The sequence below is a fragment of the Lutra lutra genome, chromosome 3, assembly GCF_902655055.1.
Source record: "Lutra lutra chromosome 3, mLutLut1.2, whole genome shotgun sequence".
Taxonomy (NCBI): Eukaryota; Metazoa; Chordata; class Mammalia; order Carnivora; family Mustelidae; genus Lutra; species Lutra lutra.
In genome coordinates this window covers 47323676-47336042 of record NC_062280.1, presented here as the reverse complement: position 1 = coordinate 47336042, position 12367 = coordinate 47323676, and the positions used below count along the sequence as shown (strand labels likewise).

General features: G+C 55.8%; 1 protein-coding gene across 9 annotated transcripts in view; it reads right to left on the bottom strand.

Annotated features, from left to right (window-relative positions):
- SNED1 (sushi, nidogen and EGF like domains 1) overlaps window positions 1-12367 on the bottom strand; it is an 83860-nt gene that overhangs the window by 47220 nt on the left and 24273 nt on the right. For 8 of the 9 annotated variants that reach the window (XR_007125850.1, XM_047721612.1, XM_047721614.1 and 5 more), the window contains exons 2-8: window positions 11019-11306; window positions 7943-8083; window positions 7045-7207; window positions 4134-4259; window positions 3743-3856; window positions 1789-1902; window positions 1585-1698 (exon numbers count right to left, since the gene is read on the bottom strand). Coding sequence is in view for 8 of the 9 variants with exons in the window: in XM_047721612.1 (XP_047577568.1) it covers window positions 1585-1698; window positions 1789-1902; window positions 3743-3856; window positions 4134-4259; window positions 7045-7207; window positions 7943-8083; window positions 11019-11306 (1060 nt within the window). In the remaining variant the exon portion in view is untranslated. The remainder of the gene's footprint in view (window positions 1-1584; window positions 1699-1788; window positions 1903-3742; window positions 3857-4133; window positions 4260-7044; window positions 7208-7942; window positions 8084-11018; window positions 11307-12367) is intronic. The other variant, XM_047721619.1, reaches the window with a different exon arrangement.

The following is a 12367-nucleotide window of genomic DNA, read 5'->3' as shown; positions in this document are numbered from 1 at the left end:
TCTCTCCACCTTGGCCATGGGCGTGAGGAGCTCTGTATGCACTCTGGCTGTAGAGAAGTGAGTCATACCCCCCCACCCCCATGCTGAATGAAAAGGGAAGGGGTCCCTCTGCAAATTCTTCTTGCACTCTCCCCAGTCCCTCTGAGTAACTCCATCCTTTCTGGAATTCTCCCCACCAATTGCAGCTACCAAACTAGAATCTCTGTCTCCATGACCCAGAGACTCAGAGAAACTGCTAGAGCCTGGATCTGCTTGCTGCACAGTGGCCTGGAAATTCCCACAGGCAGAATATAGGGTGCCCTTCCTTTCAGTCCCTCCTCACAGGGGTAGCAACCCTGTGATGCCTGTGGTCCAATGGCAGAAAACAGTCATTTCATATATATTTTAACTGCTTTTCTAGTTTTGATGGTGAGGGAAATTCTCAGAGCAGTCAATCTTTCTTGGCCAGAAGCAGAAGAATGGGTACTCTTTTTTTTTTTTTTTTCAATTATCTCCAATTTTTGCCCACCTTCCTGTTGAATCTGGGTAGAATGACCAGACTGCCACCTTGTAATGGGACCAATAAGCTTTTACTAAGGGTGGAAGTGTCAGTTCTGTTGTTTCGTATTGGTTGCTTTTCTTTGTATCATTGTTTCTGTACAACAGGTGGTTTCTTTGCAAATCTTTTGAAATCACTGATCTGTTTTCTAACATGATCTTAGTTAAGTACACAGATATTAGATATTTAGATAACAATCTGGGCAAGGTGAACTGTGACCCATCACAGTGATTTTAAGCAAACAAACAGGTAAGGTTGCTGCACTCCCCTCCTCCTCCTCTGCATGGCAGAGCCTCACCCTCTCCTCAGGACACGGGCTGTCCTGTGTGTGGCCCTCTGACCAAAGGCTGATGGAGGGCATAGCATCCATCTATATCTTACTTATGGGTAAAATTTAATTTCCTTCTTAAGTTTTTAGGCTCAAACTAAATCTGACAAGCTTCTCATGAGCTTCTCCCAGGGGGAGCAGCTGCCCATGCTGTGACCTTTGCTTTGCTGGCACAGTGGCCGAGCGAGGCCTTTGGCGGTCAGGGCAATGTCAGATGCTAACCTGAATTTATTCTGTGGGTTGTAAAATCGAGTTGGCCTCTTAACTGATCTACCAAGTCATAACCAGCATTTAAAACAACATGAAGTAGCAACTAGCAGATTTCATCACATGTAATAAAGGCCAGTTTTCTTGCCAACTACTGTGGCTTATTCCCTTGCATGTTGAGGGGTCTGGAGTAGGAAAAAAGGATGTTAATAAGCTAAGAATCTCCTGAGCAGGAAGAAAGGCCATGAGAGGGTGGCCATCTTGCCCTGCATCTCATAGATGGCTACCAGGACTGGAGGGGACTAGAGGGGACAGGAGGCACACCCAGCCCTGCACCACCCATGGTGGCAGAGTTGGGACCAGCATGGAAGCTCAGGGGACAGACTGGTACAGGCAGGGCTGGGGAAAGTACCCCCCAGGACAGAGGTGAGGCTGAGCTGGACAGTGAGGGAAAGGGGCCAGGTGGCTGCGAGGGACTACTGTTCTGGGGGCTGCAGGCACGGGCTGTTACCTGTCTCACAGTGAGGTCCCTCGAAGGGCTCTGCACACAGGCAGGTGAAGTTCCCCACGAGGTTGACACACGAGCCCCCGTTGAGGCACGGGCTGGAGGCACACTCATCCACATCTGGGGGCAGCGGAGGCGGGATCTTGGCTCAAGCCAGCCTTTGGCTCCTGGGCACTAGCCTCTCCCGCCCCCCCAGGGCTGGCCCCTCACCCGTCTCACAGGCCACACCCGTGTAGCCAGGCAGGCATAGGCACACCACTGAGCCCTCCTCCGCCTGGCACCGGCCACCGTTCTTACATTCTCTGGTGTCACATGGAGACAGTGCTGCAAGGACAGAGCGGTGGAAGGCATCGGACCTCCGGCTGGGCCCCTGGGGATTCCTGCTGAACCCCATTCTGGAGAGCATCAGGCTGTTGGGGGGGCCTGGCTGGATAGTCCCCACTCAGCAGCCCAGCAACTGGCCACACGGGGTCTGTTTCAGCCCATCCCCCGTGGTAGGAGGCTGTGTGCATGCTGGTTGCGGACACAGGGCTGAGTGTTCTCAGCTGCCAGCACAGAGCGGGGTTCCTCTAGGTGGGGCAGAGTGACACAGCCTGTGACAGGGTCTTGAAGGTGGTGCACGTGCAGATGTGCAGGAGGGGCCTGAATGGCTCTGAGGTGATGGGTTATGGGCAGGCAGGTGATGTGTTGCATGGTCTGGTACAAAGGCACTCAGCCCCCATCAGGTGGGAACCCACCGAGGTGGAGCTCGCCTCTGGCCACCTTCACCCAGCATGCCGGCCCCTCAGGCTCCCTGGTGGCTCCTGGCCTGTGAGCCCTGGCAGCTGAGCCAGGGGGGAGGGGAGTGGGAGGGACACTGCCTTCCCTCAGCTATGTCACATGTCCTGATGACAGTGCATGCCCCAAACAACTCAGTATAGGAGCCAAGGGCTCCAAGCATGAGGCCCTCCTAGACTTGTGGGGGCCAGTGGGAGGGAGGACAGGGGACGTGTGGAGGTGCTTTGGTGGCCACAGCGCTAGGTGACTCCTGTCTTCTGGGTCCTGACCCCACCAAAGAGCAGTGCTGGACGCCTGTGGGGAGGAGGGGCTCCAGGTGAACAGCACACATGTCCCTGCTGTTGTGTGCTCTGGGGGCTCAGGTGGGTCCTGAGACCAGTGAGCCTCCATGGGGACCTGGGACCTGTTGCTGTCATCAGAGTGGCCGTGAGGAGGCCAAGGCACAGGGCTACTGGCTATAGCCCCGGGCCCTCCTAGGGGCCTTGCTGGGCCCAGACATGTATATATACACTGGGGTCCCAGACTTTAAAACATTTCTTGTGGCTCTAAGTCACTCTTAGAAACAGTTCTTCTAGATTGAGACATTCTTGTACAATTGTTATTTGTACACACTTGATTTAACCATGTGTTATACGTGTTCCTAAATAATGGTTACACATCAGTAAGTATATTTAGGGGAATGGCTGTGGGTCCAGCTCAGTGGGGATTAGAGGACATGCTGCTTTGATTTTAAGGGACTCTCTTTTTTGAGCTCCCCTAGCAGCTTCCCACAGCGAGACTAGGGGCAGCAGTGGGGGTTCCATCTTCCTTTACCAGGTGGGCAAAGAGCCAGGATGTGGGGACCCCAGAGAGGGCTGGGTGAAGGGCAGGAATTGGAGGCTGGATCTGCCAGCATTGCTTCAAAAGAGCCCCACTCAGAAGGGGGTGGCAGAGTGGGGTGCAGCTGCAGTCTGGAAGCAAGGGAGGTCTCAAGAAGGACCCCAACCCATGTCAAGGCTGTGAGACCCCAGGGGCTGGAGAGAAACAGCCAGCAAGCCAGTCCAGAGCTGAGGGGCAGTGATGACTCCAATTGTACCTGGGTGGCTGTCGGGCAGGCCCCGTGGCCAAGCTGGAACTGGACACTGGCCTGTTCCAAGGTGCCATCCCTGGTCTGAACACCAGGGCCCAGGAGGCATGAGTGCCATGGTCAGTGTTCCTGCTGTACCCATGAGATAGGGCTTTCCTCTAGAGTCTGGGCTCTGTCCCCAGTGGGCCCACTGCCATGCCCTCTGTTGATGCTGACTCAGGGCTCCCACAAGGCTGACCAACCCCCACCCCTGGTTAGGCAGGACCATTCTGGTCATTCTTCCACCAGTGGGGCCAGAGGACCTGGGCATGCTCCTCTTACGTGTCTCACAGGTGGGTCCCCTGAAGCTGGCCGGGCACTGGCAGCTGAAGCTGTTCACACCATGTGTGCAGGTCCCGCCATTTTGACACGGATGGGAAGCACATTCGTTCACATCTGAAAAATGGGGCAGCTGGGGCCTCAGTGGAGGAAGCCAGGTTGGGGAGGATCTGCCCGGACCCATTCTGGGCCTCACTTCCAGGCGGGGGTCGGCTTCAAAGGGGCAGATGCACCCCCAGCCCACATGCTCACCATCAGGGAGCCACAGCGTTTATGTACTCCCACCACCCCCTCGCTACCCCATCCTCCCACCCCACAGCACCCACACCATGGAGACAGAGACCCTGGACCTTTGGCCCTGAGGCCACTGGCTGTGCTGGCAGTTTAAACTCACCCAGGTGACACCGCCTCCCCGTGAAGCCTGAGAGGCAGGAGCAGGTGTAGGAGGGGTTGCCCGTGACACAGTCGTCGATGCACTTGCCACCGTTAAGGCACGGGCGCAGGGCCAGGCACACAGAGGCTGTGGAAACAGGAAGGAACGAGCCGTCCCTTCCCTCCCCGGACCCAAAGGGCCCATCTCGGAGGAATGGCTGTGCGGTCTGCTGGCAGCCCAGCATCCGCAGTTAACTTCCCAGTTCTTCCCAGGATGCCCAGTGCACCTGATGTCTACTGCCTGCCCACATGTCCCGCTGACACCTGGATGCCCAAGCTGGGACGTTGGCTTCCCCTGCACCCATCATGCCCACAGCACCATCTTCTTCTTCTTTTTTCTTTTCTTTCTTTCTTTTTTTTTTTTTTTTAAGTTTTTATTTGTTTATTTGTCAGAGAGAGCGAGAGCAGCACAAGCAGGAGGAGCCTCAGACAGAGGGAGAAACAGGCTCCCCATGGGGCAGGGAGCCTGATGTGGATCTCAGTCCCAGGACCCTGAGATCATGACCTGAGCTGAAGGCAGACGCTGGACCAACTGAGCCCCCCAGGCTCCCCTCCATAGCACCTTTTTATGACTTTAATCCATCAGCTTCTAGATTTTTCTGAGGAACTAAGAACACAAAGACCCAAGGGTGCCCAGCAACACAGGAAGATGGGAGTGTGCCTCATGGGAAGAACATCCATAGACGTGGAAGAGGAGGGACCCCCGTGGGAGCCAGAGGTGGGTCAGGGGCCCTCAGACCCTCCTAGGGGGGGATGCAATCTGATCTCAGCACTGCCGCCAACTGTTGCCTAAACGTAGGCCCAGCTGCCCCTCCAGATCTTTCCATGGAAACAAGAGGGCCGCCCTCAGAGCTCTGGAAGGCAGGGTTTCTCGTTTCACAGCCTCCTGGCCAGGGAGGGCCTCCAGCAGTTCCTGGGGCCCACCTAACCCTGTGCCTGGGCGCTTCAGGACCAGCCACCCTCAGAGCCCAGCTCAGGGGGCCCTCCCCCTCTGGAGAAGTAAGGCTATTGACATTGGCAGGGAGGGAGCACAAATTGGCAGGTAACTAGAGCACCCCAAGGTCTCGGATCTCCTGTTGCTAGGGGGCACCCGGGAGATCTGGCCTAATCAAGGGGAGCAATAGGGGACACTCCTGAAAGTAGCCTGGGGGCCAGAGCACCATCAGGGCAAAGGGCGTCTTTTGGATTGTTTCTGCGCCTTGTGCATGCACTTCTACTCACGTAGCCACACTGTCACTTAACCAGTTGTGGTTTGGCGACCCTGTAGAGTGTGCTCTCTGCATGGGCCCAGTTTTGGGACCTGCCTTTCTCAAGAGCTAGACTTCCAGATGTGGATGCACTCAGGGCCTCTCAGGTGGGACTCGGCCCTCCCTTGCCAGCAAAGCCAGCGTGTGGGCTCTATCTCCTGGGCTTACAGTGTGGCCGTGGGGAAGCAAGGGGGCTCCAGCGGGCTTCTGTGTGCACTAGTTGGGAAGGCCCAGCAATGCCTCCTCATCTACTCCCCCTAGAAGTCTTAGATAGCAGAGGAAGCACATCCGCGTGGGAAAGGGATCCCTGGGGGACTGGCCAGACCCTCCTCTGAAGATCCCGTTTCTCAGGGTCTCACAGCCTACAACCTTTCTAGAAAGGGGGCATGGGCCTGCCCACACCTAGACCCACACCTGTACCTACACGTGCACCCACATGTATAGCCACAGCTGCTCACACCAGTCCCCACGTGTACCCACACCTGTCACCCACCGCTCAGGCTTGCGTCCACACTACACTGATGCCAGCTCACGGCAGCCCACATCCGCACCCATGCCTTGATCCTCAGCAACCCAAGCCCCTGGCTCTTGGGCTTCTTGGTTGGGAGTTCCCCCATCCCCTAAGCTCAGACTCGGGCTGAGGCGTACTTGGTGCTCCAGTGAGTGGGTGGGCTCAGGTTCCCCAGGCATCTCTTGCTGGAGCATCTTCCCTGGTCCTTGGTGAGCCTTTCTGCCCACCAGCGTGTGCCTGCCCCCCAGGCCCTGGGCCCTGAGAAGTGTGCGTCTGCCCCCCTGGCCAGTCCCGATCGGCTGCACCTGCCCTGGGTTAGCTCTCAGAGACTGGTGTTCTGAGAAGCCCTCCGCCTCCTTGTGGGTGGGAGGTGAGTCTGCTAGGATACCAGCCTCACTGTGGCCTTTGTGGGGCCTGTGGTTAGCTCTCCACAGAGTGGCTAAATCAATCCCCTTGTCTCTGTTTATAAGCATCATGTTTCAGGAGCTTCTGTGCCTCCTCCAGGGCGCCCCCAGGGGGAGGGGCCAGGATGCATCTTTCTGCCCTGGGCGGGGGGACCCTCCCCCTATCTACTGCACGTTCTGAGCTTTCAACTCCCTCCACTCAGTAGATGCCTGGGGTGTGTAACAAGTGTCAAATCCCAGGAAACAGCAAGCCCATGGCAAATGTGGGGAAATGGGTGAAAAGAGTATCTGACTTCTAGGTGGTCCTGGGGACACAGGAGACCTGGGTGGTGCTCCTCCCCCACCAAGGACACAGGCTGCGAGAGAATGAGGGGAAAGCGTTGACTCCCGGCCCCAAGAAGGGGCGGCCCCGACTCCTCCACTTTGCACCACAAACCTTGGTCTCCAGCAGATTCCCAGGCCCTGGAGCCGGAGCCGAGGTAGGGAAGCCTCCCCAGGAGGAGACAGGGCTCAAGGGGCAAGTTGTTACCTGCCCACGTTCATGGCTGGGGGAGAGGGGTGGGGGAGGCCAAGCCCTCCTGGCCAGCAGCCTGCCCTGTCCCCAGCCTCCCTCTCCCTCCTCCCTCCTAGGGTCCCACCCTCTCCTGTCATCCCCGCACTCCCTGAGCCCCCCCAACCCACAGCCCTGAGCCGCTGGCTCCATCCTCTTACTTGTATGGCTGCAGCCCCCCACGCGCACCTGGGCATCATCGATTCTGAACGCCCAGCGCCCGGGCACGCCCACATTGGTGGTGGTCTCCACCTCCGCCATGTCCGCTGTGCGGGAGCCGGGGATGCTGAAGTAGCGCTGCCCATCACCTGCATTGAAGCCGGCCTGGGGGTGGGGTGGGGGATGGAGAGTTGAGGGGGCAGGCATGGGTTGGTCTGCAGGTCTCCCTAAAATTCCTGAGACCTACCTCCCTGCGGTGGCCATAGTCAAAGAGATCATGTGGAAGATGGCCTTGTAGTCCTGGAGTTTTATGGGTTTGGGGGTACCCTACCACCCTCCATGTTGTTACTGTTCTGAGCAGCAGCCTCCCAGCTGGGCCACAGATCCTGGCCACCAATACAGTTGGGCCCTAGCATGCTGCCCTCACACACCTGCAGGGACTCCCTCACACACCTGCAGGGACTCCCTCCCTGGCCTCTTGGCTCCTGTGGAGACCAGGGGCAGGTGTGACTTCAGAAGAAAGTAGATAGCTAGGAAGGAGATGAGGGTATTCCCATCCTGAGGGAGCACTTGATGGCCTTGGGGACTTGCACTTGACCCTCCCTTGACACCTGTGATTTCCTGCTGGCCACAGTTCTATGGGCCACAGGGCAGGGCAGACCCCAGGACAGGTAGCGTGCACAGAACCAGGGTCCCATGTGCCTTGGCTGCTGCTGGCCCTGGGAGGCCAGGGCAACACGGGGCAGGACAGAAGTGCCTTTGACCTGAGGATGTTTCTGAATCTGGCCTGGGGTTAGCATCAGAAGGCCTCACATTGGCGTCTGCACAGTACTGGGTGTGTGTAGGGGGGTCTGTCTGGACAGACAGGACAGTCGTGGCAGTGGGGAGCCGGGCCCCTACCTGGGCTGCGATGCCCCCCAGGCCCGTGGTGTCGCCCCCGCTGCTGGCGTGTGTGCCCGTGGTCCATGTGATGGACTCATAGTTGAAGATGGTGAAGGAGAACTTGCCGTCAGTGATAAGCACAGTCTGGAACGTGTTGACCTGCCAAGGAAGGAGGCCTGAACCAGGTTCTGGGCTCCCCCATCCACGCTGCAAGGCCCTGCCCCCTTCAGCATGCCTTCACACAATGTCCTCATCCACTGACCCTTCCTCTGTCTTCCTAACTAGCTGCTCAGCCATCTGCTGTCGAGCTGATGGCCTCGTCCTCATCCTCCACTGTGTCCCTAGATCCTGAGGCCCTGGCATAGGTCAGGACCCCTAAGAATGGTTAGCTGGTGAGTGAGACACACTGAGGTGTCACCAGGGCCCACAGACGCCAGGTGCAGACACTGCTCCCTGAGGTGGCTGGGGCAAGAGTTAGTGTTAACTGGGTAAAATCCCCAAAATTGCTTCTTGTGAAACAAAAAATGTAAAGAGGGAAAGATAAAAAGAGGAAACAAGGAAAAGCAGGGTTTTTGGTTTTTTTTTTCATGGATTTCTCTTCCACGAAGATATTGAGTGGTATATACATGAGATGTTATTTCAGACTGGGGAAGGGGTGGGATTAAGAAGAGATCTTGGGACAAATAGGAAACTGTCTTAAAAAGAAGAAATTTAGAACTTTATATCACTCATGAAATAAATACCACATCAAGTAAGGCTGTGAACAGAACCATCAAAACCCTAGAGAAAAATATAGGCGAGTGCTTGGAGCCACGTCGAGGAAAGACTTTAAGTGTAACAATTGTTAACTGCAAAAACCAAAAAGGAGATTTATATATTTGACTACAAAAACCTCTGCATATAAAAAAGTGCCATAAGATCAAACAGAGTGGCAACACAGCAAAGTGAAAAATGTATTTATAACAGAGGGGGCAGGTGAAATTATTGATATCCTAAATTGAAGGAGAACTTCCATGGGCCAGGAAGAAAAAGACAACAGAAAATTGGCAAAGTTTATGTGAACAGAGGCATTACCACGGAAGACACCTCGTTGATAATGCAGGACAAATTCAGCAGCACTAGAAGCTGAGAGGTGAAGCGTTAATAGAGAAAGGGCTTCCGTGTCTGCTGGAGCGGCTGGCAAGGGCGCCGCATGCTGGGCCCCCTGGCTGGGCACGGGGAGACCCGAGCTTACACATCTGGCTTGTTCACGCCTGGGAGGGGGGCACAGGCTTGAGGGGCAATCAGGCCTCTGTGGGCAGCAACCTTTTCCCGCTGGAGACTCGTGCCAGACAACGGCCCCCAATCTAGCAGGGCCTGGTAGTGCCCACCGCGGGACACCTTGCCATCGGTGCCACCCGGCACTGGGATGGTCTGCAGGTGTGCACAGTGGGACAGCACTGGTCTGTCCTTTCCCTTACATAACCATGAACAGCAGGAAGACTGAGTGCTCCCCTTCGGGAACACAGACCTGCTGCTAGCACTCTGAAGACAACCAGGATCAGTGGCCGTGAAAGCGGAGTGGTGGTGAGCTGAGGAAGGGCAAGCCAGCGGCCGGTGTGGCTAGAGGTAGGGTCCAGTGTGCGAGGAGACCCAGACCCCGCATGGAGTTTCACGCTCTCTCCCTGCCGAGCAGCTGGCTCTGGGAGGCTCCCAGGTTACAGACCAGCACCCAAACCCAGAACTCTGACCCCTTCCAGGGATGCGTGTGTTGCCCGATAATCTATAACCCCCATATCCGGGCCTGCCAGCCTGCAAACTGGAGAAGTTAGGGTTTCCTCTGTCGGCGTAGGAGGGGCTCTGCTCCTCCTCCTCCCAGGGGGCTGCAGAAGTGCCACGGATTTCCACGTGGGAGAAGGAGGAAAATGCCCTACTACTGCTGAGTAAAAAACAAAACACAAAACAGCGCGTTCTAGCCGGCTCTATTTGTTAAAGTGTGTCAGGATGCAATAGGTGTTTGATGGGATTGATCTCTTGCTAGCAGACTTACTGATTCTTTTTTTTTGTTGTTACAAAGATGTTTTTCTTACAAATTGATAAGAAAAACAAGTGAAGCTGACAAAATATTAGTGGACTGTGCATGAATAAATTTCATGAAAAGTGTAAATATTTATTTGTAGTAATGTTTATAGAAAAAGCCCGTCTTCCCCTATTCACTGTCATACTGCTTTTAAGATATTCAACAGTGAACATCTCGGGCCCTCAGTGTCCCTGGTTGATGTGCTTGCTGGCATTCTCTTTGTCATCTTGGCCGCTGGAGAACTCAGGGTTTGTGCGGGACTCACGTGTCCCTGCCTGCAGGCCCTGTCTCCCACTCACACTGTTTACCTGAGTCACCATTGCTAGGGACCCTGGCTGCACCTCCAGGTTCCCACTGGGCACCCCTACACCCTGAGTGAAAGCCTCACCTGCCCCCACCCTCTGCCCAGGCATGTGTATGATGGGAAGCCCGGCCCTGGCGTTGACTGCTCTGCCTCTCCCCTGCAGCCCAGGGTCCTGACACAGCTGTCCCTTGGGCTGCTCTGAACCATCCCATTCTCCCCGCTCTGGAGCCCCATATGGCTTGCAGAGCAGTCTCCATGAGAGTTCCTGCCTCGGGTTGTGCTGTGCTGAGCACTTCTCAGCGCTTGGCATCGAGAGTGTGCCCCACAGGAAAGAAGTGCCCCTGCTGCCTTTGTTGTTTGGTGTTATCACAGAATAAAGGATAAAACAGAATAAACTTCCCACTTAGCCTATTGAGCATTGAACAATTCCAGATGGAAATCCTGACACATGCAATCTGCATCTCTCCGGTGTGTGAACTACTGTGTCAGGGCATTTGGCATTTTCCTATAGAGGCAAGTGTTTTCTGGGAAGGCTGGGAAGGTCAAGGCTCTGTCCTCATCCAGCCTGGCTCTGTCACCCTGGGAGAGTGACTTCCATCCCTGAGCTGGGTGTTCCTGTCTCAGGCATGGACCAGTGATTATGTCTGGCCCACCTCAGCCAGGTGCAGCCCCTAGGGGGAGACCCTTGACCCCAGACGGACGTTCTCCCTACCCCAGGACAGAAAACTCACAGGGGAAGAGGAGCTGCCTCCGAAGAAGGTCACGCGGTACCAGGTGGCTATGAAAACCCAGGTGGCGGAGAAGTCCAGGAGCTCAGGGAAGTATCGCCTGACATCCTCTGTGGCTCTGCGCAGTGTGGCTGGGTCAGTGGCCTCCCGGTAGTACACATCACCTGCACGTCGATTGTCCACATCTGCCCAGAAGGCTGCCACTACGCAGCGGTCCTTGGCGATGGGAAAGGCCACTGGGGTGAACTGAGAGACCTCCTTCAGGAAGGAGATGATCCCATTATTGTTCACCTGTCAGAAAGTCAGAGAGGGGACCAATGGGCACCTAGGGGTGGCAGGTGGGCCTGACGGCCTCCCCTGCCTCACCCACCAGGCACCCTCCAAGGGTGACCTGGCCTTGGGCAAGGCATCCCCAGGATGGCTTGACAGTTCCTGGTCCCTGATATGGGACCTCTTGGCCTGCTCCAGCCCCTTGCAGACAGGCTGTGTGCTTGGGGACAGGCTCTGGTCTGTTTGCTGTACCTGACACCCAGCAGAGTGCCCAGACCTGGGTTGCTGCTGTGGTGTTGGGGAGCTCCCACTGTGGGCCTTGGCTTTGGACAAATGGGGTGCTCAGGGCCTGGGTCCCACTTGAATCAGGGACTTTGAGAGGGCACAGTAGAGTTCCAGCCTCTGAGTCAGGTCTGGACAGGTGCATAGGAAGCATGTAAGGTAGGGGGAGGAAATAGCACCCACAGAGCAGAGCTGGGGATGGGCAGGAGCCAGTGTGGCCAGGGGAGGCTGGAAGGGCCTTGATTGCTGGGTTGGGGGTGGGGTGGTCTATTCTCAGGACTCCAGATGGTGGGGAGCCCCAAAATGCTCCTAAGAAGAAGAAGGGGAGCAGCATCTCTGCAGTAATACACAATAGGTCACCGTGCTGATCCTGCCACTCAGTTAGCTGTGCAACCTTGAGGCAAGTTAGCCTGGCCTCTCTGTGCTCCAGATGTTTACCTGTGAGAAGGGGATAACACTAGTACTTGCCTCCAGGATGCAGGGCAGCCTTGAATGAATTAATGATCACAAAGTTGGGCTCTAGACTATCATGATTTGCTCCTGGCAAGACTGTGGTCAAAGCTGTGCTTTTAGAAGAGACCTTCTGGACTTCTCCTTTAGGTGAGATCCTGCTCTATAATCCAGACCAATACAAAAGACTGATAAGCATACCTCTCTTCTGAAAGGCACAAAAGAGCAAACAAGCAAGTGAGGGAGTTTCAGTGTTTGTGCTCCAAATTGAGGACAGGGAAGGACTGGGGCAAGCCTGGCACTCAAAGCTCCTTTTGTCCTGAGGGCATCTGCAGACTCACAAGCAACAG